Source organism: Jatropha curcas, chromosome 1 (assembly GCF_041381405.1).
Source record: "Jatropha curcas cultivar XTBG-Jc1 chromosome 1, XTBG_Jcur_1.0, whole genome shotgun sequence".
Lineage (NCBI taxonomy): Eukaryota > Viridiplantae > Streptophyta > Magnoliopsida > Malpighiales > Euphorbiaceae > Jatropha > Jatropha curcas.
In genome coordinates, this window is record NC_143151.1 from 27,456,122 (window position 1) to 27,481,501 (window position 25,380).

General features: G+C 35.1%; 5 protein-coding genes across 10 annotated transcripts; 1 reads left to right on the forward strand and 4 right to left on the reverse strand.

Annotated features, from left to right (window-relative positions):
* Positions 1–374: 374 nt before the first annotated feature.
* SULA (NAD(P)-binding Rossmann-fold superfamily protein) lies at positions 375–7,474 on the reverse strand. Its single transcript, XM_089720555.1, has 13 exons — positions 7,244–7,474; positions 7,092–7,145; positions 6,330–6,405; positions 5,048–5,107; positions 4,708–4,826; positions 4,175–4,219; positions 3,914–3,992; positions 3,552–3,613; positions 2,608–2,710; positions 2,101–2,161; positions 1,514–1,584; positions 823–962; positions 375–742 (listed from the first exon to the last, which is right to left on the reverse strand). Exons 1-13 carry the CDS (start codon positions 7,325–7,327, stop codon positions 641–643), a joined length of 1,056 nt encoding a protein of 351 aa, XP_089576681.1. The 5' UTR covers positions 7,328–7,474; the 3' UTR covers positions 375–640.
* A 131-nt stretch (positions 7,475–7,605) lies between these two features.
* Positions 7,606–8,148, forward strand: LOC149499278 (30S ribosomal protein S31). The gene has a single exon (XM_089720563.1). It carries the CDS (start codon positions 7,676–7,678, stop codon positions 7,934–7,936), a length of 261 nt encoding a protein of 86 aa, XP_089576689.1. The 5' UTR covers positions 7,606–7,675; the 3' UTR covers positions 7,937–8,148.
* A 1,582-nt stretch (positions 8,149–9,730) lies between these two features.
* LOC149499279 (uncharacterized) lies at positions 9,731–11,717 on the reverse strand. Its single transcript, XM_089720561.1, has 2 exons — positions 10,984–11,717; positions 9,731–10,203 (listed from the first exon to the last, which is right to left on the reverse strand). Exons 1-2 carry the CDS (start codon positions 11,258–11,260, stop codon positions 9,914–9,916), a joined length of 567 nt encoding a protein of 188 aa, XP_089576687.1. The 5' UTR covers positions 11,261–11,717; the 3' UTR covers positions 9,731–9,913.
* Positions 11,718–12,199: 482 nt separating this feature from the next.
* Positions 12,200–15,711, reverse strand: CIB22 (LYR family of Fe/S cluster biogenesis protein). Its single transcript, XM_089716455.1, has 6 exons — positions 15,503–15,711; positions 15,341–15,382; positions 15,166–15,247; positions 13,578–13,633; positions 12,967–13,039; positions 12,200–12,387 (listed from the first exon to the last, which is right to left on the reverse strand). Exons 1-5 carry the CDS (start codon positions 15,629–15,631, stop codon positions 12,998–13,000), a joined length of 351 nt encoding a protein of 116 aa, XP_089572581.1. The 5' UTR covers positions 15,632–15,711; the 3' UTR covers positions 12,200–12,387; positions 12,967–12,997.
* Positions 15,712–16,458: 747 nt separating this feature from the next.
* Positions 16,459–24,630, reverse strand: LOC149499281 (ATP binding microtubule motor family protein). 6 transcript variants are annotated; one of them, XM_089721032.1, is made up of 16 exons: positions 24,446–24,630; positions 23,771–23,990; positions 23,041–23,147; positions 22,719–22,947; positions 21,855–21,944; positions 21,669–21,769; positions 21,439–21,552; positions 21,275–21,356; positions 21,136–21,203; positions 20,956–21,021; positions 20,721–20,845; positions 19,735–20,071; positions 18,857–18,961; positions 17,819–18,766; positions 17,396–17,715; positions 16,459–16,966 (listed from the first exon to the last, which is right to left on the reverse strand). In XM_089721032.1, exons 4-16 carry the CDS (start codon positions 22,936–22,938, stop codon positions 16,645–16,647), a joined length of 2,898 nt encoding a protein of 965 aa, XP_089577158.1. In that variant the 5' UTR covers positions 22,939–22,947; positions 23,041–23,147; positions 23,771–23,990; positions 24,446–24,630; the 3' UTR covers positions 16,459–16,644. The 6 variants fall into 6 exon arrangements, with proteins under 6 accessions (XP_089577158.1, XP_089577164.1, XP_089577166.1 ...); XM_089721038.1 differs by having other exon boundaries at positions 22,719–22,972; XM_089721040.1 differs by lacking the exon at positions 24,446–24,630 and adding an exon at positions 24,258–24,400.
* Between the last annotated feature and the right edge of the window lie 750 nt (positions 24,631–25,380).

A 25,380-nucleotide genomic window follows, 5' to 3' on the forward strand; every position in this document is an offset into this window, starting at 1 on the left:
GTGTTTCAAGTCCTCTCTCAGACTAAAACAGCTTTTACTAATTTAGTGAGTTTAGGAATATATATATATATATATATATATATATATATGTTACATGGTTCACAATATTATTTCAGTCCATTTGATCTCTCAATGAATAAAAAAATACGAAAATTATAAATTACAAAACCGAATCTACTTCATGAATTACATTTCATTTCTATCTCCAAAGGAACCCTTGATCTAGAAGAAGATGAGCGCCAGACTACTGTCAAAATGAAAATAAGTACTCCTTAAAGAACCATCTCCAGCTAGACTCAGTGTCAAAGCTCAGCAAAAATCTTTAGAATTCAAGGCTTCTGAGTTCTATTGCACCTTATATGTACTAACCCATATGTACTAACCCAATATAAAATTGACTATATGAGCAAAGCAAAGGTTCTTTTGAGTATATACATTTTTTACTACATAACAAATGTAACAATTCATAATTCTGAAAGAATTGTTCACTTACAGGGGGGAAAAAAAAGAATAGCTACAGATGTACAAATAACAAGTTCAGCCTTTCAACTGATTCCGCATATATGCCTCTTATGATTGACTAGGTTTGATTCTCATCCAAAAAGACAGACAAATGTAGAATTGCAATAAATGCACTCTTTCATGAAAGAATGGTTTTAAGAGCATCTTTCACATACTGATATTTAAATTGGAAACCTAAGTCCTTCGCTCTCTTAGGAAGCACCTTTTGTCCATCCAAAACCTATTAAGGAACTCAATGAGCAAGTCTCAACAACATGTAATATTTATGAATGAGGAAAACTGGAAAGCTTATGTTCTTACCACAGAAGCACCTTCCCCAAGGACTGCTTTCAGGGCAAAGTCAGGTACAGGCAGCCATGAGGGTCGGCCGAGGACATTTCCCAGTTGTTCACACATCTCCGCCAGCCGAACAGGATTTGGTGCAGTTCCATTGATAACTCCTGACATTTAGATTAACCAAAATTGGGTTCAGGGTCCTAGGCTAATGAATGCGCATCACAAACAGAAGCAGATAAAATCTGCTTGGAAACAATCGAAATGTTTACCAAATCAAGCAATGGAGTTTTATCTATCAAGTAATTTGTAAACCCAAGATAATGAATTTCTCAAGAATTATACTTTTACCATTAAAGAAGTCCACAATGAGGAAAAAAAGGTGTGAGGGCTCTATATACAAAACAAAACAAATTTATGGGTTTGTAAAGAAGATCCCTTCATAGAAATAAATGCCCATGCCAAACTTACAAACAAGTCAAGTTGCATACATGAGACAAGGTGCCATATTATCAGCCAGAATAAGCATAAATGTCATCCCACACAATGAAACCTAACAAGCAAATTTACAGAAAATAAGTCATGGATGTACATGCATGTTTAATTGTGCCCATAAACGTCTCATCACAAACAGGAGTGGACAAGGAGGTATCAAATACTCATGCACTGGTAAATTATAGCCCTTAGTTTAACTTTGAGCAATCAGAAGAAAGAGTACCTTTGTAAGATGGATTCAACAAAGCTTCATAGATAAGATTTACTATATCATCCAAGTGAATCCAGGAAAACCTGCAGCCACAAGCACATCATAAGGAAGAGGAAAACCACATGCTTGACACACTGGGACAAAAAATGGTTCAACATGATAATCATGTACTACAATAACAGCAATTATGAAGGATCCTGTGTATTCTACGTGAGAAAGTCAGATAACCATCATAACAAATTGTATATCTCCAGTAGAGGTATTGAGGTTTTTATTTGTACTTCATTGATAGCTTATCTTTGAAACAGAAGTAATTTGCTTAAAAAATAATCAAAAACAGAAACAGGAAGTGGAGTATGGAGAAGAAGGAAGAAAGAAGAAAAATTAGGACCATATTTTCGATAACCTTTGATAAATTTAATCTCTTTAACAAATTTCTGAATGTCTATGTCTAAACAATTACACCAAGGAACTAGTTCACTGGCAAACAGAATACCAATGAGAGCAAAAGCAGGCCTTTCTTCCAAATTCTAATCAAACAATGTCTTGGTAGCTGACAGGTGTTATATTTCTTTTCCAGTGTACTAATGGTAACATACCATTGTTGTCCAGAACCCAGAGGTCCACCAGCAAACATCATGAAGAGAGGGATCATTTTAGCTGCAAAGGATCAAAGATTTGAGTATGTAAATAGCAACAAAGCAAGCTATCCAAGAGTGTATTAGTCACAGATCTGTAGTTATTATTCTATGGATGTAATTCAACCTATGCAGTCAAGAGATAAAGGCTTTATTTATGCGATTGGAAGATTTCAATGAAATGAGAGAGCTTCTCTTTGATAGTAATCATAATATTTCAAATGAATCTGAATGACTTTAGGGGAGTCTCTCTGACTAGGTATATATTATGTGACACAACCAACCGAGTTCAAATTACAATATTTAGAAATTCTCCATCTATTTTGTGCTGAAGTTGGTGATCTATTAAGGAAAAGCTGCAAGAATTAAAAATCACTAATTCTACTAACCCCCTCTCTCTGTGCCAGGATATTGAGAAGTTGAGAACCTAAAATACAAAGAAAGTCACTTTAAAAGTTGAGTTCATACCTAAAGCACCGCCGTCTTTACCAAGAACAACACCTATGCGAATAAGTGCTAATCTCACATCCTTATTTACTTTGAGTGCTGTTGCTTCCCATTCTCTGCAGACCTGAAGATACAAAGTTTGTTAGTGGAACATGACCATATTGAGATTCATGTCTGAATCATAAGGTTGAAATTGTGTTCCATAAATTTTATGCTCACTGAAAAACGTTTTTCTTTATTGCATTTTGTTCTAAATTCTCAGTTTATAGAGAGCTACATGCCAGCCACACAACTAATAAAATTTGTCATTTTCATATGTACGTATATTACAAAATGTAAAAAGAGCTATGATTAATTGATTTCATACATGTATCAGTTTAACATAGGGGATGCAATGTTAAAGCCAAAATGCCATGGAATTAGATTGGGAATGCTTCATTTCAATTCCTGATGATGCTAATGGGAAATCTAATTCCAATTCTCTTCAAAAGAAAGAGTAAGATTCCTTATATCAAGTAATCACTTACTCCCCATCTCCCCTGGGCCCATCCGCCATATCCAATCACGTTCAGATAAGAACAAAACTTACCAAATCATATAATGTCAAATTTGGCCTACGTAATCTACTGAGAAAAATAAACATGTACTTTCTTTCATAGAAGTAGATATAGTAACACTTTGTGCGACTGATGCATGTAAATGGATCTATTTTTGCCAAATCACTTATTTTTTAATAGAGATAATCCTCCATCAGTTAATATTTTAAGTTTTTTTTGTCGCTCACGTGTCTTCATCAAGACTTACAAACTTATAAACAGTAAAATACATTAGCATATTGTGACTTCAGTAATATATCAAAGAAAACTGGGTACTTCATAGCAGACTTATTCAAGGCATCAAATTCAAGCAGTTCTGAAGGAGTCAAACAGTGTACAAAATACAAACATGAGATCACTTATTTTTACCTCAGCCAAGTAGTCATTTCCAGATGGACTATGTTCATCAAATACTTGTGTTTCACTACTTCCTGAGAATGAATGAAGAAAAACGAGGGGAAAAGGCATAAAAGAACTGAATGAAAACTATGCATTCCAGAATCCTCATATCAATTATAAGCAGATGTTTTATGATCTGTTCCCCATAGGTTTAAAAATTCCAAGTCAGTTGCTGCAAAACTAGACTTATGTTGAAGGCAGACTGGGAACAAATCAACAGTATCCAAGTAAAAACAAGAAAACAGGCTTTAGGGAAAAATACAAATGAAATGTGTGGTTTCAGATCGACCATGGTAGACAAAAACATGAGAGGAAGTTTTATTAGAACAAACCATAGTAACCAACAGCTGTTGCACTGACCAGAACAGTAGGCCGAGCTCCTTCTGGTGAATCATTTATTAAATCTACAACCTTCAAAATGAGTTAAAGTTGCTAGATGAATGAATAATAGAGACAAATTGTAGACAACTGATTCAAGTTCATATTCAGCATATACTTCTTTCAGATGAGGAAAAAAATAAGAGAGGGGAAAAAGAGGGAGAGAACGGGGAACATAACCTTCCCAAAGAGTGATGAAGAAAATAAATCCTTACCTTTGAGGTGACCCTAATCCTGCTTTGTTTAATCTCTTTCTTGATCTGCAAGACAATAATAGATTTATTCAGGAAAACAGTAAAATATATAAGCCACCAGAAAACTGATTCTAGCATTAGCATGTCTTGGTCATTATGGAGTTTAAACATCCTGAAGAATAAGTAAATAAGGTACTCATTCAGATTCACTACAGAGACGGATATTGCCCTTAGAAAGTTCAATTTGTATCATATGCTATTAATTATATATGTAAGTACCAACAAAAAATATTTAGATGGTTTAATATCCCAGACTAAAACAGTTATAGAACAATAGGAGTTTGCACTGTTCAAAATAAAATCTTTCAAGGAAATTTCTTTTCATATTACCATCATATTATCAAACCACTACTGTGTAAATTAAACACACTGTGCATCAAAGGCATCAATTTATAAGTATAAAAACTTAATGGATTTATGATTAATTACAATCAGCGTTGCACTAGGAAGCATGGACACATACATGGGGAACCCAATAGGCCTGCAATACTTACCTCAGATGACCATCTTGTACTGATAGGCATTCCTGCCAAATTTACAACAGCATTTGAACCATGAATGCAGTCTTTCCAGTCTGGCTCCTCAGCAATTACAATTCCAGGGAAGTCCTTGACTACATATTCCATCAAGTAGAAATACTTAGTAAAAACATGCCAATTGCAAATTGCATAGTTTATCATATATATCCCTTGAAAGAAGCATGCTATCAACATAAAAAGAATGAAATTTCCTTTCTGTCCTAGAAATTTACCCTTTCTAATTAGTAAATTTATATAAAATTTGTCAACAATAATCACAAGTGCAAAAAATCAAAAGTATTCATTACCTTCTTACCGGGAAATATTAACTGAGCTTTAGATCTGGAACGCGTCAAGACATGAATATAATGATTATCTGCAACGAAAGTAGATTAAGGAAAAGCAATTTGTTTGATCCAGATAAAGACTGTTCAGAATTGACAGTGCAGTAAACAATACAATTTAAATTCGAACAACAACAGCAACAACATCTAAGCCTTAATCCCAAACTACTTGGACCAGCCACATAAATCTTTTGTTTCTCTTTTGCTCAGTTCATAACTAAGTTTACAATAATGTCAATAGTAGATCTTTTAAGACAACTTCCCTCCATGTCATTCTAGGTCTACGCATTGCACTTACAAATTAGAGCACACGGAGATCTACATAGGATATGATCAAACCATCTCAGACATGCTTCTATCATTTTATCCCCAATTTGTACTACTTGTACTTTTGGTCGAAGACGCTCATTTATAATCTTGTCCAATCTTATGTGACCACAACTATCTTAACATCCTCATTTTTGTAACATTCTTGGGAATATGTCGGGCATTTGGGCACAACAAACACTCCCTTATGATATTATAGCTCTTATCTTTCTATCAAATGGCAGAATATAGCAGTACTTCATTTCATCCATCCTATTTAAATTCTATAAGTTATATCTTCATCCATCATGCTACCCTTTCGAAAAACAAAAAAAAAAAGAAAAAGAAAGAGCCTAAATATCTGATGGACTTTATTTAGGCACCACAATACCATCCAATCTCACTATAGAAAATCCACTTGGAGTTGATTGGTGAATCTGATAACCAACAAGGTAAGTCAACTATGAATTCCTCATTTAGGTTCCAAATGCAACTTGTTTCACCACATCATTACAAGAATGAAAATCCTCATGTCCAGTAAACTTCAACAATGCATTCTTGACAAATCGATCATACATGAAGAACAAAGTTAGGCCCCACAAATTAAATTACAAAATATTTCAAGAAGGTATGCGGGATGCTTTCACCTATCGGCAAACTAACACAGTTGAAGCAAATAATTCAAATGTCATAGATCATGGATGGATTTCAAGATTCCCAGAGGTAAAGAATGAACAAATACTAAAAAGATGGAATGATGAATCGGACAAGCTGAGATCATAAGTAACCATCATATCATGGAATACTGAGAACAAATATCTTGGCAGAAATTATACAAAAAGAACGTTACAGAACGGTACTCCACATGAAGACAACATATCAAAATGTTCACAATCACATCGAACAAAAGCTTTAAGTTTTTAATGATTAATGTTAGATAGAGAAAACCTGCATGCAGTCTTTGCACTAATCTTCTACCAATAAAACCTGTAGCTCCTGTTACTGATACAGTCATCTGATTTGCCTGCATCAACTTGCATGGAGTCAAAAAGAATATGCAATGAACCAAACCCATCCTAGATGACATTCCAAACACAAAACTATTCCATGGTAGTTTATAATTTCTTGGATGCAAAAGGCATATTGAACCAAGCATATGCTTTTAATTTTTAGCTGCCCTTGATTATGTTCCCCTTAACAGAAGATGTTCCAGGAAGTGAAAACCTAGACCTTACCCTGGTTTTATACAAGAACACTAAACATGCATATCAGAAATGAAAGTTATAATTTAGTCAAGAAGACCAAGCGGCTAAAATTCTTGAATCGTATTAAATTCAAATAGTAATATAAAATTTTGCCACGAAAACTTTTTATATGATGACAGTGCTGAAAACAACCTTTATTAACTTTAGTAGCCAACAGCACTCGAGTTCAATTCACACCCAGAAAATGTTTACGATGGCTAAGCAATGTAATTCCCTTAATGGATAATCCATTGCTCAAAGAACAAAATGCACGAGAAATGCCATTATTATTAATTTATTACCATGACCATGAAGCTTTAAGTGGAATTAATTTGATGGATTAATCCAAGTCCAAGCAAAGCAAAAGCATAAAAAGACATTAATTATGGAATATACAATTTGAAAACATCCAGGTATACAAATTCCAACAAAAAGAGTAATAGTAAACAGAGTTTGAAGAGCACACCTTTTGGGTTTGATCAGAGGCGCGACATACACTCATTCTCTTAGTATCAAGCTTCTACAAGGTAAAAGAATATTACACATAAGCAAAGAAGAAAAAAAAAAGTCTTCAGAACCGATAAAAAGAAAAGGGTTGCAAAGAGTGATAACACTAACGGAAAAGGCTTGAGGAATGTGAAGGGAAGAAGGAGAGATAGAGTGAGTCCATGTTAAAGCAATAGCTCTGCTTGACACCTCCATTACTTTAGCTTCCAAAATTTTGGCTTTCAATCTGAAGTTTAAATTTTCTCTCTTCTACTCTCACTTTCTGTCAATGGGTTTGCTATAAGGACATTAGAGGAGAAGAAAGAAAAGGGAGTGAGTTCATCCATCATCGTGTTTGATTTGGAGCCACACCAACTACAGCACCACCATATCCAATCACAGCAACAATCCAAATACTTTTTGGCAATTCTAGTTTCAATTTGGGCCTTCAAGAAGGCCCATATTGTGTTTATTAACCCGACCCGGTTTAAATCCACTTTGAATTCGAAATAACAGCTATAGCCTCCTCTCTCTCTCTCTTTGAACCTAAAAGAAAAGACGGTAATGGCGACGATGATGCAATTTTGCGGCGCAGTAGCGCGGCGGGCGATGGTGGGTCAGCCGTCATCAACGGGAACAAGATTTGGAGTGGGGGCGGCGCCGATCTTGTGTGGAAGAGGGGACAAGAAGACGAAGAAAGGGAAAAGATTCAAGGGATCATATGGCAATGCAAGGCCCAAGAAGGAAAAGAAGATTGAACGCATAAAGGACAGAGTTGAGGTTCCCAGGTCGACCCCTTGGCCGCTTCCTTTCAAGCTCATATAATATTCGTTGCCCCTTGTACTCTCTCTTGCTATGTTAGTGTTGGGTTTAGGGTTTTTTTTTTTTTGTTTACTTCCATCAGAAATATGTACATTTACTTGAACTTTTTTGGTTGACTCATTAAACTGTTGAAGTTTTGGTATGCATTGATAATGTTATTGTGGAATCTGTTGGTTCTATGTTTTTCTTTTATTAATAAAGAGTGTAATTTTCCATTTGGGTTTAAGAGTTATAGCTTGAGTGTAGTATGGTGTTTGCCATTGTTGCAAAGCATTTTAGTGGTTGATTGACAAACCAGTGCATGTAGTGTCATGGAAGCTGAAAACTAGGAAGAAGAGAAAGTTGAACAAGAGTGTCAAAGAAAGGAGAATAAAAGATTGCTACACCAATAAAAACTTGTTCTGATCTAGTACCAAAAGCTGACTAGTCTTGTTAACCAGCTTCAAAGTGCTGCACAGACTGGAAAGACAAACAGGATGTAAAAACAACTTATAATTTATCATTTAGCTTCCATATTTCTAGTTCATAATTTATAATTCATTGTTGCAGCATTCATATTTGTCGATGGCCTTTTAGTGGTTCTGCAAGGTTTTGCTGGATGTATTAACAAGAGAAATGTCATGGCTGTGAAGTAGTAAATTATCGGGAAAGATCAGTTACAAGATGACAGCTTTAGCATCTTGAGGCACTGACGGAGGATGTTTCCTTTTGGCGTTCCCCTGGGGTTGCTGGGAGTGAGGAAAGCAAAGGTTTGGACTCGTGAATGCTATTTTTATGTTGTACTTTCCAGGCTTATGAATAGATAGCACATTTTGGATCTGAAGTCAGAAGAATAAATTTCCATTATTAATTTATTAGGATCGAGTACTAGAAATAAGAGAGTTTACAGAAAGCATTGTCCATCAAGGTTTTAAAGACTATCACATTCAGCAATATCTTGAATTTGTTTAGAAAGATTATGGTATAGGTTGTCAGTGTATCATGGTTGTGGTGATTCACTGTTACAATTGGGTTCATGTGGTATGTAATGACTGATATTTGAAATAATGTGCCCAAGTTCAGTAACAGTGATTAGGCAAGTGAATATGCAGGGCTATTAGTCTCTTTGGGACAGCTTAAAGGTAACAAGATAGGTTGACTAAATAAGCAATTCAGAGAAAATTTTCTTATGTGTTCTTGTTTCATTGCAGGGTAGTTCAAAAATAATAGAACAGTGTTTAAGGATACTGCATATTGTTGAATCAAAGGAGAAGCCTTTCTAATAAGAGGATGCAGATAATAAGAGGATGCAGATGGTTGGCTGACAATTTATGATATAAAGAGTTGTCATTGGTAAATTTAGTGTTATCAATGGGTGACAGCCTAATTTTGTTGTGGGGGGGGGGGGGGGGGGGGGTGTAGGGGGTGGTGGCGGGGTGTGTGTGTTGCGCTTTGAGGGGGGAGGAGGCAATGGAGATGAGAGGAAACTGAGGTATTATGCATTGTTAGTTCTACATTAAAATTTTATTTTGAAAGCTGTACAGGGTGATATTTATTTAGTTATCATGATTTTTATTTTTTATTTATTTTTTATTTTTTTTTGGTTAGAATAAAAGAAGCAACCTTTTGATAGGAACCACTCTTTGTTTTTTAATGTAGAGCTCATTATATTTGGCACAACATACACCTCTTTTGGCTGGTTTTAACACTGTTTAGACGTTTATAAAATTTGTTTCTAGGAATTTCATGTTTTGTATTTGTGTTGCCAGTCAGTGAAGTTGCTGTTGGCATATTAAAGGAGGGCGGCTAGAACTACTATGATCAAAACAGAATGAATGTCATTGAGATAGTTTGGAGGTCATGAGATGTGAATTCTGAACAGAAGATACAAATGTATGTACAGGGGGACTGAATCATCTTAAAAAGACAGTCTCCTAAAACTATGAACTCAATATATGTTATGAAACTAGTGATGTGCAATAGAAAAAAATAATTTTGACATCACTGCTTCATCCTCGAAAGTTGTCGGTTGCCTTTCTCCCCCTGCTGTAACTGATCAAACAATTCCAGTCCTAGCTTTGCAATTATTCCAAGTCCAATGATGATGTAAATCAAACCAAAGATGATTGTTATCACTCCAATTGAATTTGTCAAGAGATGATATTTGTCGTGTCTTTGATGTTCAGTTGCAAGCCTATATCCTGTGTGAATTGCCCACCAGAGTATGATCAATGTGATCAGAGTCAGAAAGATTCCAGCAATAACTTTAGAAATCGTTTTGGTCTCCCGTTCTGCCAAGCCATCCATTCTAGTGAGAATTGTGCAAGTTAGTTTGAAAATTTGTGATCCTATGAGCAAATTACTGTCAATCTTTCTTGAACTCATTAGTTGGTTATGGCATAGAGAAGTCTATTTGTATTCCATCAATTCATTTCATGACAAGTTTTTGTTAGGTTCAGGCATTTTGTAGCATATATAACATTCACTGTTAGTTAGATTTTTTTATTTGATGTGAAATTCTAATTCCATTTTCCTTTCAATAACTCTTTTAACTCATTAGAACTTCAACCCCAAATGAGTAAGAATAAAAACAGAGCATTTAGGGTAAAGGAGTTATTGAATGGAAATTCTTGATTATTCTCCATAAAAAATACTAAGGCTACTTTTTGGTGAGCTGTGATATAATGTAATGTAATGTAATTAAAGATATTTTTAATATATTTTTATACTAGAAATACTTTTAATTCCATTAGATTACATTTTATTACAGCTGACCAAATATATCATAAGAATACAATGAGGATAGAATAGGTGTTCCTTACAGATAAGGATTCTTATATTTGGTTTAAATTTTAGATGAGAATAGTTATTTCATCAAACTATTTTATAGGCTCAAGTTTGAAAATATTTTTCAAATTTAAAATACAAATTTTATTTATAAATAATTCTGCTAAATATTTTATTCATTCTGCAAAACACAGCAAAAGAAAGCTATAGGAAGAAGAGCAAATAACATTAAAACATGTCTATAAAACTATTTCAAAAGAAACAAACTAAATCTTTGTTGCTACCTTTATGAAGTGAAGCTTCCTCTTGCAATTGATCAGACAAATTTAAAAACAGGTCAGCTAGTATCGGAATCCCAAGAATCAAAAACAAGAAACCAAGAATCATAGTAAGAATTCCAACCCCAAATGCCCAATTAGTATAACCAATATATCTACTCGAATAAGTAGCAAGATTGTATCCGCTGCCAATCGCCCATAACAACATTACCATAGTGACTAGAGATCCAGTAATACGCAATGCTATTGCTTGTACATTTGCAGCTCTCCAATGGACCATCATCCTCACAGTGTCGGCCGGAGATTGACAATGTTGATGGAGGTTTTGGTTAATGTTGTTTGTGTGTGTGAAATAGGATGTAATGATCTGCTGATGTATGTTTTTATAAAAACCTCGTTAATGTACAAGAAAAATGAGCCGTGTCTGTGGATGGTGGTGTGAGTTACAAAGTTTTGAAGCTAATGTTTAGGCTGATATTGTTGGGAGTGGGATTTGTTTGTGGGTGACATGTCTTGGTTACTTATTTTATTAATGGTGTAATGATGGATCTTTCTTCTGTGCTGAATTTTAGGAAGCGAAATGAAAGATATGCAATTCATGAATTGGTAAAAACTCTCCCTCTCTCGTTTTCCTTCTAATCAGTAATGTGTTAGAGCCCATCAGGTCTCTTAGTGTGACCTAACAGAATGGAGTCATGTCTTTTGGATAGTTATCTTTTCTCTCTCTCTCTCTCTCTCTAGTTATCTAACTTCTTTCTTTATGTGTGTCACACCACCGTCATTTAGGTCCATTATATATATATATTCTTATATGGAGACAGCATGAGAGACATTTAGTAATGACTTCCCAATTTTGAGAATACCTGAAGTACATGAAGAGCACAACTCAACCTTCCAAACATCTTTGACCACCAAATGCATTTTGTGAAATTTGTGTTGAATTTCACCTTTTTATGTTGTACTGGCCACTTTTTTCTAATAAATTATTATATTGAAAATAGTTTAAGTATTGACAATAATAACTCAATTCTATATTAATTCAATTGAATATATTAAATTATATCATTCTAAATTCATTTATAAACATTTTATTTAAAGTTCGTTTTCAAATGAATTTTACATTCCTAGTTCATTCGTTCCAAAAGGACCCTGAGTGTTACAATTAGGGATATCCACTTCATGTTGATTCTCAGGGTGGCAATTTAAGAATAAGAATACTAAATAAGGAAAACAAAGTTTTCATTTAAAGGATTCCAGATCATTTCATCCCTGTTTTGTGCCAAGTTACCAACTTGGAGGCATTTTTGCAACACAATATCCTTTCTCAATGAAAAAACCAAATACACATTTGCCTTTTTGTTCAATTACACAAACAAGGCTCCGGGTTCAGCACTTGCAAATCATCTAAATCTGCAAAATGGGTTAAGAAACAGATTCAGTAAAGACATTAGTGCTTGAATGCTATTAAGGAGAGAGAGAGAGAGAGAGAGAGAGAGAGGGAGAGGACCCTGTCCATTACTTGATCGTCCATGAAAAACAAAATGTTGGATAAAAAACTTGAATCAATACAAGAAGTGACTCTTATAAAATCTCAAAACTACACACAAACACACAAGCACATATATATATATATATATATATATATATAAATCACTTCTCAGATCACATAGAGAAAACCATTAACTTATTGCCTGACAAACTCCATTTTATCTGTCTTGAAACAACTATGCTGCAGAAAGTGACTTGAGTCTTTGCCCCAAAACAAACATTCAAAGAATCGTTTCAAGGGGTGATGCAATTGAAAAAGAATCATCTTGAGGAAGAAAGGGTGATTCAATATCAAAACCTTTTGTTCCAATCCAACTAAAGTAATGAGTTAAAATATCTTTTGTTACAGCAACTACAAGGAAATAATTTGATATTTATTGCTGAATGATTGCAGCCAGTAGCACAACATCCAACCAACTATTAGTCTAATATAGCACTAACCTTTATTCATCAATATGAAAAAGGTGGGGATTTAGTCATTATCTTCTCGACCAAAGTCATAAGCTATCTCAATCTGCAATGCCAACAAAATCTCAGCATTAAGTTAGGAAGAAAACATAAGCAAGAAGCAACTCAGAAAGGTATAACAAATTCAATACAGCAACAGCCACAAATAGTTAGACCCAAATAGCCATTGCAGCTTAATTGACACAAATGGAAATAGCACGCCAACAGGAATCATATCCACCTTCATTTTTTAATATGAATCATCTCAAGAATCCCACAGGAATCACTTTCAGTAGGAAAAAGAACATATAAAGTTCAGAGGCATGCAATAAATGTATCTCATGCACCTACATTGAGTCCAGGATGATTCAAAATGTTTAAATAAACATATGCAGGCTGTAAGGAAAGGATTGATGGCCATTTTCTAATACTTTGAGCATAAAACTTTTGCTACGAACTAAGAATACAAAAGCAATGCTCATGGATATACACAGTAAAAAGTAATTAATTGCAACCGCTCAATATATCCCTGATAAAAGAGATGCAGATAGGGAAGGCAAGTAAAAAGAAAATGACAACTGTACAAAAAGATTAATTCTGATTACCCCAGATGGTGGAGTTGGATTTCGAGTAAACTTGCTACCACCAGGAGCCCAGGGAACTGTACACAAATAAGATTAGTGAGTTAGGAAACTGCATTGGCAGCTCAAAAATGGGAAATATAAGTGCCACATGAAAACCTTGAATATTCTCTCAATCAAGTGATCAATTATGTTTCACCAAAAGCAGTGAGTGTAAAAAAATGCACAAAATTTTCCCTTCCATGCGCATAATTCCATTTTGTACCTCAGGTTCAACCCCTTGGGGCCCTCAAATGCTATTTCATTATTGCAACTTATTAAAAAAATATATATCAAGCGAAAAAGGTAATAATGAAGCTATGTTCCCTGTAGAAAGGGATAATTGAAAAGGAACCATCAATATTTTTCTGGACGAAGTGACTGCTTTGGAGCCTTAAATATACAAATTTTTGGTTGCAATGCTAAGGCTCTTTCCATGCCTCACAAAGAGCAATGAGCAACATCGAAGTTTGAAACATTTGAAACAATAAGCATAATGAAATGAACATAAATTTGGTCAATAAATGATGATGTCCTTCATATTATGATGGTGCAGTATCAAATAAAGGTCAAAGGCTAGTTCAAGACAAACAGCTAAGAATGAAAAAAAAAAATCCTTCCCAATTGCAAAAGATGTCAACTAAAGTCATTCCACGAAACAATTCTTGATTCTTCAATTTATCTGATCTTTGCTGCCTGTAAATCTTATAATGGCAAGGTGGCAACCTTTCTTTCATCAGAAAAGAATTCAGATATGAATTAGAGCAGGTCTTGCAAACCGAATTATAAGGAAAAACCCTATGAAAGAAAGATGCTTCAGCCAATTGAGATCACACATAATATTACAACTAATAGAGAGATAATCCCTCTGAAGCAAGCCAAAAAGTGCCCCAAACTTTTGGAACATGCCATGCAAAAGAATTCCCTCATTTGAAAAACCTTTAAAGATGATATAAGCTTAGTGGGCGAAACCTGAACAAGGATAACTAACAAGGTATCGAATTAGGATAAAGTGAATCTTAAAACAAATTAAGTTGAGAAGCAACCTAAGAATAAACTTAAAAGTCTGGGCATTCAACAATCATCTCATGTCTTTCCTCTCATATATCCTCATGTCTTTCTATGCCACATTTTAATTAAATACAAAGAACGCAACTGGCAATCATCAAATAATAAGAACATCTTATCAACCAAAAAGCTAGAACAATTTAGAAAGAAATTTTTACTAATCATTGCAAATCCCAATACTTACATGGTGTTAGGTATAAACCCACATGGATTCATTTCATTACAAATAAATTTCCAATTTTGGATTAATATAGAATTGATTTTGAATATATAGTTTTATACTAGCTTGTACTTAGAATTCATTCATTTGCATATTCTATCAATTATCATACAATTTATTCGAAGACAACCATATAGCTAAAACTTTGAAATTTGAAAATGGATTTCATTCATTCAATAACATTTCAAGGAATTCGCAATTCATTTCTACCACAGAAGATCTAAATTATGCCATGAAGCCAAGAAACAAAATGCAGCCCAGAAAATAACAACCAGAAGCACATACCAATATAAGGATCAGGGTGCCGCCACTTATTATACTGTGCCTCACCATCAGCAATCATTCTATCGATAGTATCCAAATCTTCCTACAAAATCAATCAAAAAAAAATGGCAGATAATCAATTAACACAAACAACAATAACAGAAGGTGAAAATAAATAAAGAGAAAATGAACGAACCACATGTTTGTTTGCGTCGAACTTCTCACGGAGTCTCGAGGCCTGCGAGGAGAAAATAGTCAAAAGAGTAAAGTGTTAATTAGAGTAACTAAGAGCAAAAACAGAGTGAGATCTAATTGGAAGAAGGTGATTATGATGAGATTAGGGAAATGTAAAATGTACATCTTGATAGAAGAGGTGGCGATGTACGGCCCAGTTCAAAGTGTCTCTGAGAGCTCGGCGGTAGAGGATCTGAACCCTCTCCTTCTGCGCTGCTCTGCGAGCTAGGTATGCTCCTGTTGATAAGCTCATGTCTCTTCCTCTTTCTCGCTGTTCCCCTCTCTGGAGTTTTCTCTCCGCTTTCTCAAAGGAAATGAAATGGCCAGTGACAGTGAGAACGGCATAGAGCGGTGTCGTTTAAGGTGTCACTGTATTATCGGTCAACGAAAGCTCATAAAGTGATGTCGTTCTCTTGTCTTCATATTCGAATCAAAACGTTGCGTTGCATTTTCTACTGCGTCCGTACATGCAAATAGGCCAAGATTGGACTACCGGAAAATGTCTGGGAAAATTTAAAAAAAAAAAAATTGAAACAAAAAACTAGACTTCAAGGTTGAGTTACTTAGAAAACATTTTTTAGATTCATTATTTAATTATAAATATGTAAAATTGAAAATTAGTTAAAAATATTCAAAAAATTATATATTTTTTAAAAATTATTGTTAAATATGGAAAAAATACTATAATTTTGATGACTTTGGTAACCCTGACTAATTAAAAAAATAATAAAATACAAAATCTTCATTTTTCACATATTATTTCTTGTATAGTATAGATAATTTCGTTATATATTTCACGTGCATTAATTTAAATTACTCTATCATTGACAAATTTTCTGAGACTGTACAATATGGAGTAAGGAAATCCAGAGTTAGGACTACAATACAAACTTGATTATTCTTCATGTCCACATGATTTGTCTCTTCTTATTTTCTTCATAGACAAATAAATTGATTAGCTATTGATGGGACAAAATTTAAAAAATGAAACAACCTATTACGAGGTCGCTAAGCTTAGAAATTGCATCCTGTTAGTTTGCATAAAAGTTGCAAAAAAGAAAAAAGGAAAAAGAAAAAAAGGAAACCAGAAGCAAGATACATTAACAAAATGGGCAAAACCAAATTCAAACTTAAACATGATACAAGCTATAATTTTTACAACACTAACAATCACAGAATCAATTTCAGTTTTTTTGGTCATGTAAAGAATGCTATGTAGCCTAAATCTAATTCAAGAAATCACCATTCCAGTTATATAAAACAAGCCTACAAATGAGTTGACTTGCTATAACTCCAGCCTAAGGACCTCCTCCTTGTACTTGGGGGAGTGAAACTAAGACCAAACATTTCCTTAAGAGCTTGCCCCTGTTCTACAAACCTGACCAGCTTTGCAACAATGGCAGCACTCTCCATTATGTTGTTAATATCCTTTGTATTGCACCACAATCGGTTTGCTAACTGTAGTCTCCTACGCTTTGAGTTCAACTCTATACCCCATTTCTGGTAGAGCCTCTTTCTCTCTTCTTCTGATAACCGTTTCTGCATCAGCTTGCTTAGCATCCCCCTCTCCCGATGAAGCGCCTTGATGCTATATACCATTAGATGTTAGAGTAAGTAAGAAAGATTTGATTGGACAATACATAAAGAAATATGCACAATATACCAATCTCAGAACCATTTAACTGTTTCACGGTAATCATTCTAATGTCATCCATATTGCACCTCCTTCCATTATCAAATACTGTAAAATAATGGCAAAAAATGCAGAATATTTGTGACTCTGGCAGAGAAAAACAGAAGCCAGTAACATGGAGGGGGTCAAATAAAGTAATGCTATGAAAAAAAAAAATTTTGGAACCTTTTCTCCCCCCTTTTGCTCTCATACATTTTATCCCTTCTTATTAGCAGTCTAGGTCGTTGGCAGACAACGGAGGAGATTTAATGGGTAAATGCATAATGTTAAAACAGGCTTGCACCGGTTACATGAAAACATGCAGTCAAAGGGAGAGAGAGGAACCTTGACGCCAATGTAAATGTCTGACCACCTCCCAAATCTTGATTTCCTTGAGACAATGTTTCCGTAAGGAAGGAAAGTCTTCTAAGCTCCACCTCCATATATATAGAATCTGTTGGATCACCTTTAAAGAGCAGGAAAAAATAAGTTCTATGGACCAAGGAAACATTGCAAGCTTGCCAAAGTTCAAGTATCTCTCTCCTCTGTCTTTCAAATGTCAGGGGCCAATCATTAAAAGTTTCCAATGCTTCAGACATAGGATCCAATCCAACATCTTTTGCATTCTTTTTGCAACTACCAGCTGATGGGTCCGTCTCTTGAACCTAGGGCATGGAAATCATGCAATTCAAAATTTTTTAGAGCTGCTTGATCCAAAATGATAGTGATTGCTCAAAAGGAAATTGCAGGAAAGCAAATAGGGCTCACCTGGCCATCAACAAGTTGCTTCTCATACTCCTGCTTGGCCATTTCCTTCAGTCCTTCAACAAACGTTTGGATGCTAGGTATATCCTCATCTCCTGACATTTTGATGCTCTGAGTTCTGAAGTCATCTGTGAAGGTGCTACCAAGAGAAGACTGAGAATCATTTCTGGATAATCTTGCAGCATTGGCATCAAAATTTAGTGGAGGAAACTTCCTCCGGACACTTTCTGGCCTGCCAGCAAAGTTTTTCTCAGAACCACTTGGTGTGGTGCTCTCTGTCATGAGATTCTCTCTGCAACTCCAGCTCCTAGTTAAATTCATGTTCCTCGAACTTGACAGATCAACTGCCAAGGATTGTGGAGATGATTCATTATCATCGGGGCTGACAAGATCATCTATTGTCCTTTGTACATGATTCAGTCTCTGCTCTAATATGTCATATGGGAAACCATTTTGCATACAAATCACTTCTCTATGTTCATTTGCTGGAATTTCCTGTCCAGCGGCTGCATTACCATCCCCAAATACTGTCAAAGCTAACATTCCTTCAGTTTCACCATGTGATGTGGAATGGGATTCAAAGTTGTTCTCTCTCTTTCTCTCATCTATTTCAATACATTGAACTTCCTTGCAGTAGTCATCGGTATTTTCTGCAGGTCCAGTTGCAGTATCCTCCAGACTCTGACATGAATTGGATCTAGCAATCTTCTTTGCAATTGAAATCAGCAAAGAAGTACCATCAGATGCAGAATGGTCCTCAGTGTTTTCCTGAAGGTGGTATGACCCCTCCATGTTGCTCCCACTGTCTCCATCATAATGGTTCGTATTGAACTGTCTGACACCTGCAGCTAGATAATGAGGATTGACAAAACCTGAAGATTCTGATACTGAATATTCATATTCCCATGCATTCCCTGCTTGCTGATTAGGAGGATTGGAACCGCCTGCAGCCTGAATTGCAAAATGTTAAGTGGAGTTAACAGTTGGAACAGCTTTATCAAAATTAGTAAGAGTCTCAGAAAAATCAGGCAATAAACATACCCCATTTCTCGAAGTTTGATCCTGTCCAACCATTCGCAATAAATCCTCAACCCGAGATTCAGCAAGATTCTTTTGCTTGGTCAACTCTCTAATCTCCTTTTCCATCTGCATGATAGGAACCCATGTAATCAACGTAAGCCAATGCATAATATTTACTTTTCTTTCATCCCTTTTCATCAAAACATTGCACCTTTTCAGCCAAAATTGGCGTAGCTATGCAACCTGATGTTACCATCAATCAACTGTTTTATGCACCTGCAGTGGGGGTCATGTAATATACTGGCTCTAAGAAATGATGACAGCGCCAGCTATTCATACATGGAATGGAGCAAATTACACGATTGTTGGACAAGTCATCACACAGCTTTAAAAATATACACTTTAGACCTTGTTGAAAGCTCCTATTGATGTAGCCAACGATTTGTTAAGTCAGATTTTATAATGTCAGCTTCTAGGTTGCAGTTTGTCATTTACTTCCTGCCTTACATAGATGGCAAATTAGCTGTGACATACCTATGCTAGACAAAATGCAAAAATGACATAGCTACACGCAGCACACCTACTTTGGTTTAAAAAAAAAAAAAAAAAGAAAAAAGAACAGCTCTATAAATAAGGTATCAGATCCTTTCTATCAACAATTAATTCTACAATTCAAGCATTATGATTGAATATTTCATTTTGAATTGGAATAAATTGTCTCTAGGTGGCCTAAAACATGGCCCAGTACATTTACTGTTTTTAATAATGAACCAGCCCCAACAGAAAAAGAAAAGAAATGGCCAGCCATAACGTAGGAAGGTCTTTAATTTTTGTCCATAAAAGATATGAATATGCATAGAAAAGTATTTGTGATGAGAGCTCCAAAAGCAAATTTTTACCTTTTGAATTTGAAGATCTTTCTTTCTCAGTAATGCTGCATAATCAGTGGTTGAGGAAGCAGGGGCAGGACTTCTTAACTCACTCTCCAATCTAGCTACCTCCTGTTGTAAATGCTTGACTAGTGCCTTATCAGACATAACTACATTAACTTGTGCTTTTGTAGTAACTTCTTTTGCACAACAAGCAAACAGAAGAGTGTTTCTAGTCTGCTCAACATGGCTACGTGCAGGGCTTAGCGTGCAGATAATGGCAGTTCTAGCATTTCCACCCAAAGCAGGCTGCAGTAGTCGTGTCAGCTTAGAATCTCTGTAATTGATGTGTCCATGTCTCCCCTTGCTGCATCCGTTATTGCACCAAATTGATAAGATAGAAATAACGCAATCCTCTCCATTAAATATAAACAAACAAAATCCACAGCAATAGAGAAACATAGAGACAAAAGGATGATAGAGAAAAGCAGCTCCTCATTATTTGCTATGTAGATAAGAAAAACCAAATTTCTTTGAGTGCTGCCCTTCTTGTATCACTTATCAGTACAGTTCTAATAAAAGATCAGTTTTGTGTGTGTAGGAATGCGTGTGTGGTTATGAGACATTGTATTTGCACTACACACGAAACTTGTCTGACCTTCCATTGTTGTACATTACGCTGTACACTAGCAACTTAATAAGTGAAAAGCATGTTGATGGCTAGATCCTACACCGTAATATGTACTATGTTAGGCATTCCATGTAATTCTGCTCCCGATCATTACAAGTAACTGAAGTTTTGAACAAAATGCTATGAGAAACTAACTTAAAGTATCATGGCAATTACAGTTTGAAAAGGGTTATTGAGAAGGTATAAGCATTGTTTCCAAAAAATTTAAAGTGCACCCAAACGAAGTATATCACCACATTCTATTACTGTCATAGATTATAAAAGTTGCAGGCACCAATTGCAATTAAAAAAGTCACATGAAAAAGGAAGGAAGAAACCAATAAACCTCAGCTTGCGAATAACAGTTCCTAGAGTCAGTAAACTGCGGTTTATGTGGCATCCTTCTTTCAATCTTGCCCCAGTTGATAATGCCTGAGATGCGCGTTCACTTCCTGCCAAATCGACAAAATTCTGCACAAGGAAACAAGAAGTCACTCTGACTTCCCTACTACTATCAATAATAATAACCATGCTCTTTTTTAATGTTGTGAATGATAATCAACTGAGAAATGATCCATTACCACAGTTGCAGCAAGAGTGGTAGAATTTTCTTTGCCTAAGAATTCGCGAGCTGAACTTTCAATTGTCTGAGAGAATCAAAATGAGAAGGACTAACATCAACAACACTAACTAATCCAGTACAGTGCATACATGCTAGCAAGTAAATATTTGAACTACATAAGTGGAGATGAACGTCATACCAATCTAAGAATTTGATGAGATCTGGAGCTTTTATCATTCAGTGAGGTCTCTCCAATCCGTCTTTGAGCTGCAAGATTTCAATAAAAATAATTAAATACACAATATCATCTGGTAACAGCAGGAAGCAAAGTGTTTTACCTTCGCAAACAGAAAGTAGTTCTTGTAGATGATTCCAGTCCCTTAGGGTTTCCTCCGTAACTTTCTCCACAATGGTCCCTTTCTGGAAATAAAACAAGAACGTTAGAGCAGTTTATCAACTCATTGACAGAAAGAAAACTGAAAAATGGGATGATGACATTTACCTCTGGATCATCCAGCAATCTAAGTGGAGCAGAATCTCTGCTAAGGAGATCTCTAATAGCTTCATTATATATCTCAATTGCTGAGAACTTCAAAACAAATGCTCTCTCTTCATGCTGCAACAATAACATTATTGCAAGAATTTCAGCATTAACAATATTTATAGATAAGAATAAAAATTGGAAAACTGAAAAGGGAATAAAAATTATACTAAAGTAGAAATTCTGATTACCCTATGCATATAGTCAAATATATCTGCTACTGCGTACTCGGTTATTCCCATCATGGTGTATGTCTTTCCACTGCTTGTCTGCCCATATGCAAATATACTTGCTGGAGAAAAACAAATGGAGTTGAAACCCTTTCAACTTCTTAGTAAGTACTGTAACAGACACCAAGATACCCGTGTTATACTTACAGTTAATACCACTGACAACCGACAGAGCAACTTCCTTGGCTCCTTCCTCATACACTTGTCTCGTAGAGCAGTCACCACGAAAAACTCTGTCTACACCCAGAAAACGGATAAAGCATAAATGAGATGAAATATATGACCAAAAGAAAAATCTGCTTTTAGTAAGTTGCCATATGCTAGAATTTGAAGCACTGAAGATCTTTAAAATTTTGAAACTTACGCTAAACTAAAAAGAGATTATGATTCAATACATACGTATAGATGTCAAATTTGTGGTAAATGATGCTACTTGCACAAGGTAAATGTAAGTGGCACTGTTGGTTCATAGTCCTGTGACATTTGACAGTGGACTGTGTCTGTCTGTCCTACAGTGGCAGGAAGCAAACGGTTGGCTAGGATTTGTGGGTTACTCTGGGTTAAATTAGATAATTTATTCATTAATGTAACACATTAAACAAGTTCCAGAGAGAAAATGGAGGGCCAGTTCCCCTATTGTTCATTGATTATCCATGTAGCATGAATTAGATTTTTCATAAAAGCATTCTAGGTTTCTATAAGTTAAGCATTCTGGAAAAATAGGAAACAGAACAGCCATCCAGGCATATTGCTATCAGTTTGCATACTGAAAGAGCCTAATATTTGATATGATGGTCATTGGTCAGACATCCCAATGATATTCTAATCAACCTAAAAATTTAATCTGATACCAATAAATTTTCAGGAAACAAAGAGAATAGCTTGGGAAGTATGCTGGATGATTCATTGTATTACACCTCAAAATGTTGAGTTTGACACTCATTCGTGCAGCATAATGCACCACCATTTCAATTTTTACACTAAACAAGATTCAAAGAGCATGTTCCTTACCAAAAGAATAGGCAGATGGAAATGTGGAACCTTCACGAAGTGTGTTTCGGTACAAGATGGTAGTATCATTGATGCATTCCCAGTCTGCAACTTCATTTGTAACAATCTCCTTCTCATTCAAAGGCCTCAACCTCACCAAAACAAGAATCTTCTCTTCACGAGAAACTTCCATTTGCATCTTCTCCATCCTTGGTAGCTCTGCCCCTCCAATTGACCCCATTTTTCAGGTCTTTTCAGCCCCACCAATAATTAAACTGAAAAATCAGCTCATGATTTCAAATTTTGTGAAAGGAAAACGAAAGCCTCAGTGTAAAATACTCACAGTTGCTCTTGCTTTCCTAAAATGTTAGACACAGTTTGGATGTTAAAAACAAAGTTGTTGAATTTGCCTAAAAGATAGTAGGTCCATCGCTATTACTCTGACAGTACCTGCAACAAGAAGTTAATCATAGGTGTTATCCAACTGACCCACAAGGTAAGTAACCGATGAAAAATGCTAATTAATTATCATATCAATAACAACAAATTAATCATCAATTTTAACCAACAACTCCTCGCCCAACCAAAAAAAAAAAAAAAATCTTTTCAATTGCAAAAACTAAATAAATAGAACGAAGGCAAATGACAGATGCAGACACGAAACTACAATGTAAGATACATATCGTGGACATCAATCCAAATTCCAAACTACCCAAAAATAGATGACGGCGAAAAGGAAAGGTTAATTATGAGTAGTTATGATTTGAAAGCCCAAGCTTTATTGAATTATTTTAGAAGAAACTGTAAAAACCTTAAAACCCATCTCATATTGGGTGGACTTCCTTCAGCAATTATCAATTTCAACGTCACAACGGAAAGCTCCATCGGTAGCGACCAACCATACTTGAAAACCAAGTAAGAGAATTCCATATAAGCTTCCATTGGACACATGAAGTTCATCTCTTTGCAAAAATATGGCCCATTCTAACCACCTCGTCTCTCTCTCACAAAACATACATGTATAGGTATGTATGAATATACATACATCAATGCTCATGCGTAAATATACATACCTCCAAATACAGAGTCGTTATCAATTCAAGAGACAGTTAGTGAACACAGCTCACAGTTTAGCAATGCCCGCTTGAGATAAGGTACAATAATACTGACTACATCTGTATTTTCCTTCCACCAGTAAAAAACGCTGTCGTTTTTCAGTCCTCTTTCTCTGTGCTCGCTCTGATCTGGAATGGAAGCGATGTACTTCACTCTTTCTTCCTCAAATCTCGAGCTCTGCAACCCATATAAAACAAATAAATAAATGCATAAACATAGCATTTATTAACCATGCTTTGAGGTTAAATCCCGAATTTCATGCATTTAGCCGTTGCTATTTTTGGAAAAAAAAAACTCCAAGTTTATTACTCATTAAATAAAAAAATTTTCATCTCACATCTAATTATCCCAAAAACAAAAAGCTAATTTCTCCTTCTTCTCCACATCACTTCATTAAGGAAAAAAAAAAAAAAAGAAAGAAAGAAATACTAATAAAGACAGAACTGTCAAAGCTTGAACACTGAACACTGAAAACGTCGCTTTGAAGAGAAAATTTGGAAACATTACTTTACGTGTGGAATAAAGCTGAAAAAAGAACACAAGGAAGATAATGTGCGTAAAGGCAAAGGGCAAAACAGGTAAAAAGAGAAAGAAACCGATGGAACAGTAAAAACCGGCGAGATTTCGCTCACCACGATCTCATTTCATCTCTACCAAACTTCATAAATTGGAACCAGAGAGAGAGAGAGAGAGAGAGAGGAAGCGTTAACAAAAAAAGCTGTTGTTTCCTTTCAATGTTTGGTCCTTTTCTTCTCCCCTCTCTCTCTCTCTCTCTCTCGAGGAGCGGAGTGGTGAGCAAATCAGACAGGTGCAGCGTCAACGTCGACGAAGTTTCTTATTTTTATTCAGTTTAATTCTACAGTGATATTACGAGTTTGCCCTTCCTTTCGCTTTTTGTTTGGAAAGGTTCAAGGGGGAGGCACGTGCTATGGAGGGATGGTTGGTTTTTTCCGCGCCACATGGGAGTTGTGATTTGTGTAAGGATGGCAGTCAATCGTTGGATTCGTTAGGCCTACTGACTGATTAGAATTGAGTCAGAGATTAACGGTTGAGATCAGACGGTGAAGTTTCGTATTCCTGAATTATTGGTATTAATAGAAAATGGAGAATTACTAATATATGAAATTTAACTGAAATTATTATTTTTTTCATTTACCTAACTTACACTATTTTGTGCAATAAGTAAAATGATGCAATAGTCTATAGTCTACTTTGAAATATAATAAATAACTAATAAAATAATTTTTAAAATAACTTTAAATATAAAAATAATGTAGATCATTCATAGTAAATCATTTACATAGATTGTGCAGGTATACGACTAGTTATTAATAATTTATTAATATTAAGTATCAGTAAAAAAAAAATTGAAGAGCATCATTAATATTATTGTGAAATTCAATTAATGTCTAAATTAAAATAAAATTAAATAATAAAGCAGTCAAAAAATTAAAAAAATGAAAAGAAAGTTTGATTAGTTATTAAAAGATAAATTGAAACGTTCTATGATGGTTATTAATTTTATTTAATTAATAAAAATTTTAAAAAATTATAATTTATATTATTT

Bases quoted from the DNA above. Each gene is read 5' to 3' on its own strand.
- LOC149499278 (XM_089720563.1), top strand. From the start codon at position 7,676: ATGGCGACGATGATGCAATTTTGCGGCGCAGTAGCGCGGCGGGCGATG.
- LOC149499279 (XM_089720561.1), bottom strand. From the start codon at position 11,260: ATGATGGTCCATTGGAGAGCTGCAAATGTACAAGCAATAGCATTGCGT. The intron at 10,204-10,983 runs GTAGCAACAAAG...ATGGCTTGGCAG, and splicing joins GGAAGCTTCACTTCATAAAG to AACGGGAGACCAAAACGATT.
- SULA (XM_089720555.1), bottom strand. From the start codon at position 7,327: ATGGAGGTGTCAAGCAGAGCTATTGCTTTAACATGGACTCACTCTATC. The intron at 3,993-4,174 runs GTAAGGATTTAT...CTCATTTTGAAG, and splicing joins GGATTAGGGTCACCTCAAAG to GTTGTAGATTTAATAAATGA. The intron at 963-1,513 runs GTACTCTTTCTT...TCTAAATGTCAG, and splicing joins GTTGAATCCATCTTACAAAG to GAGTTATCAATGGAACTGCA.
- CIB22 (XM_089716455.1), bottom strand. From the start codon at position 15,631: ATGAGCTTATCAACAGGAGCATACCTAGCTCGCAGAGCAGCGCAGAAG. The intron at 15,383-15,502 runs GTACATTTTACA...TTCTCCTCGCAG, and splicing joins GCCACCTCTTCTATCAAGAT to GCCTCGAGACTCCGTGAGAA. The intron at 13,634-15,165 runs GTATGTGCTTCT...ATTTGTGTACAG, and splicing joins GCACCCTGATCCTTATATTG to TTCCCTGGGCTCCTGGTGGT.
- LOC149499281 (XM_089721032.1), bottom strand. From the start codon at position 22,938: ATGGGGTCAATTGGAGGGGCAGAGCTACCAAGGATGGAGAAGATGCAA. The intron at 21,553-21,668 runs GTAATCAGAATT...TTATTGTTGCAG, and splicing joins TATTTGACTATATGCATAGG to CATGAAGAGAGAGCATTTGT. The intron at 16,967-17,395 runs GTTCCTCTCTCT...AATGGTATATAG, and splicing joins ACATTTACATTGGCGTCAAG to CATCAAGGCGCTTCATCGGG.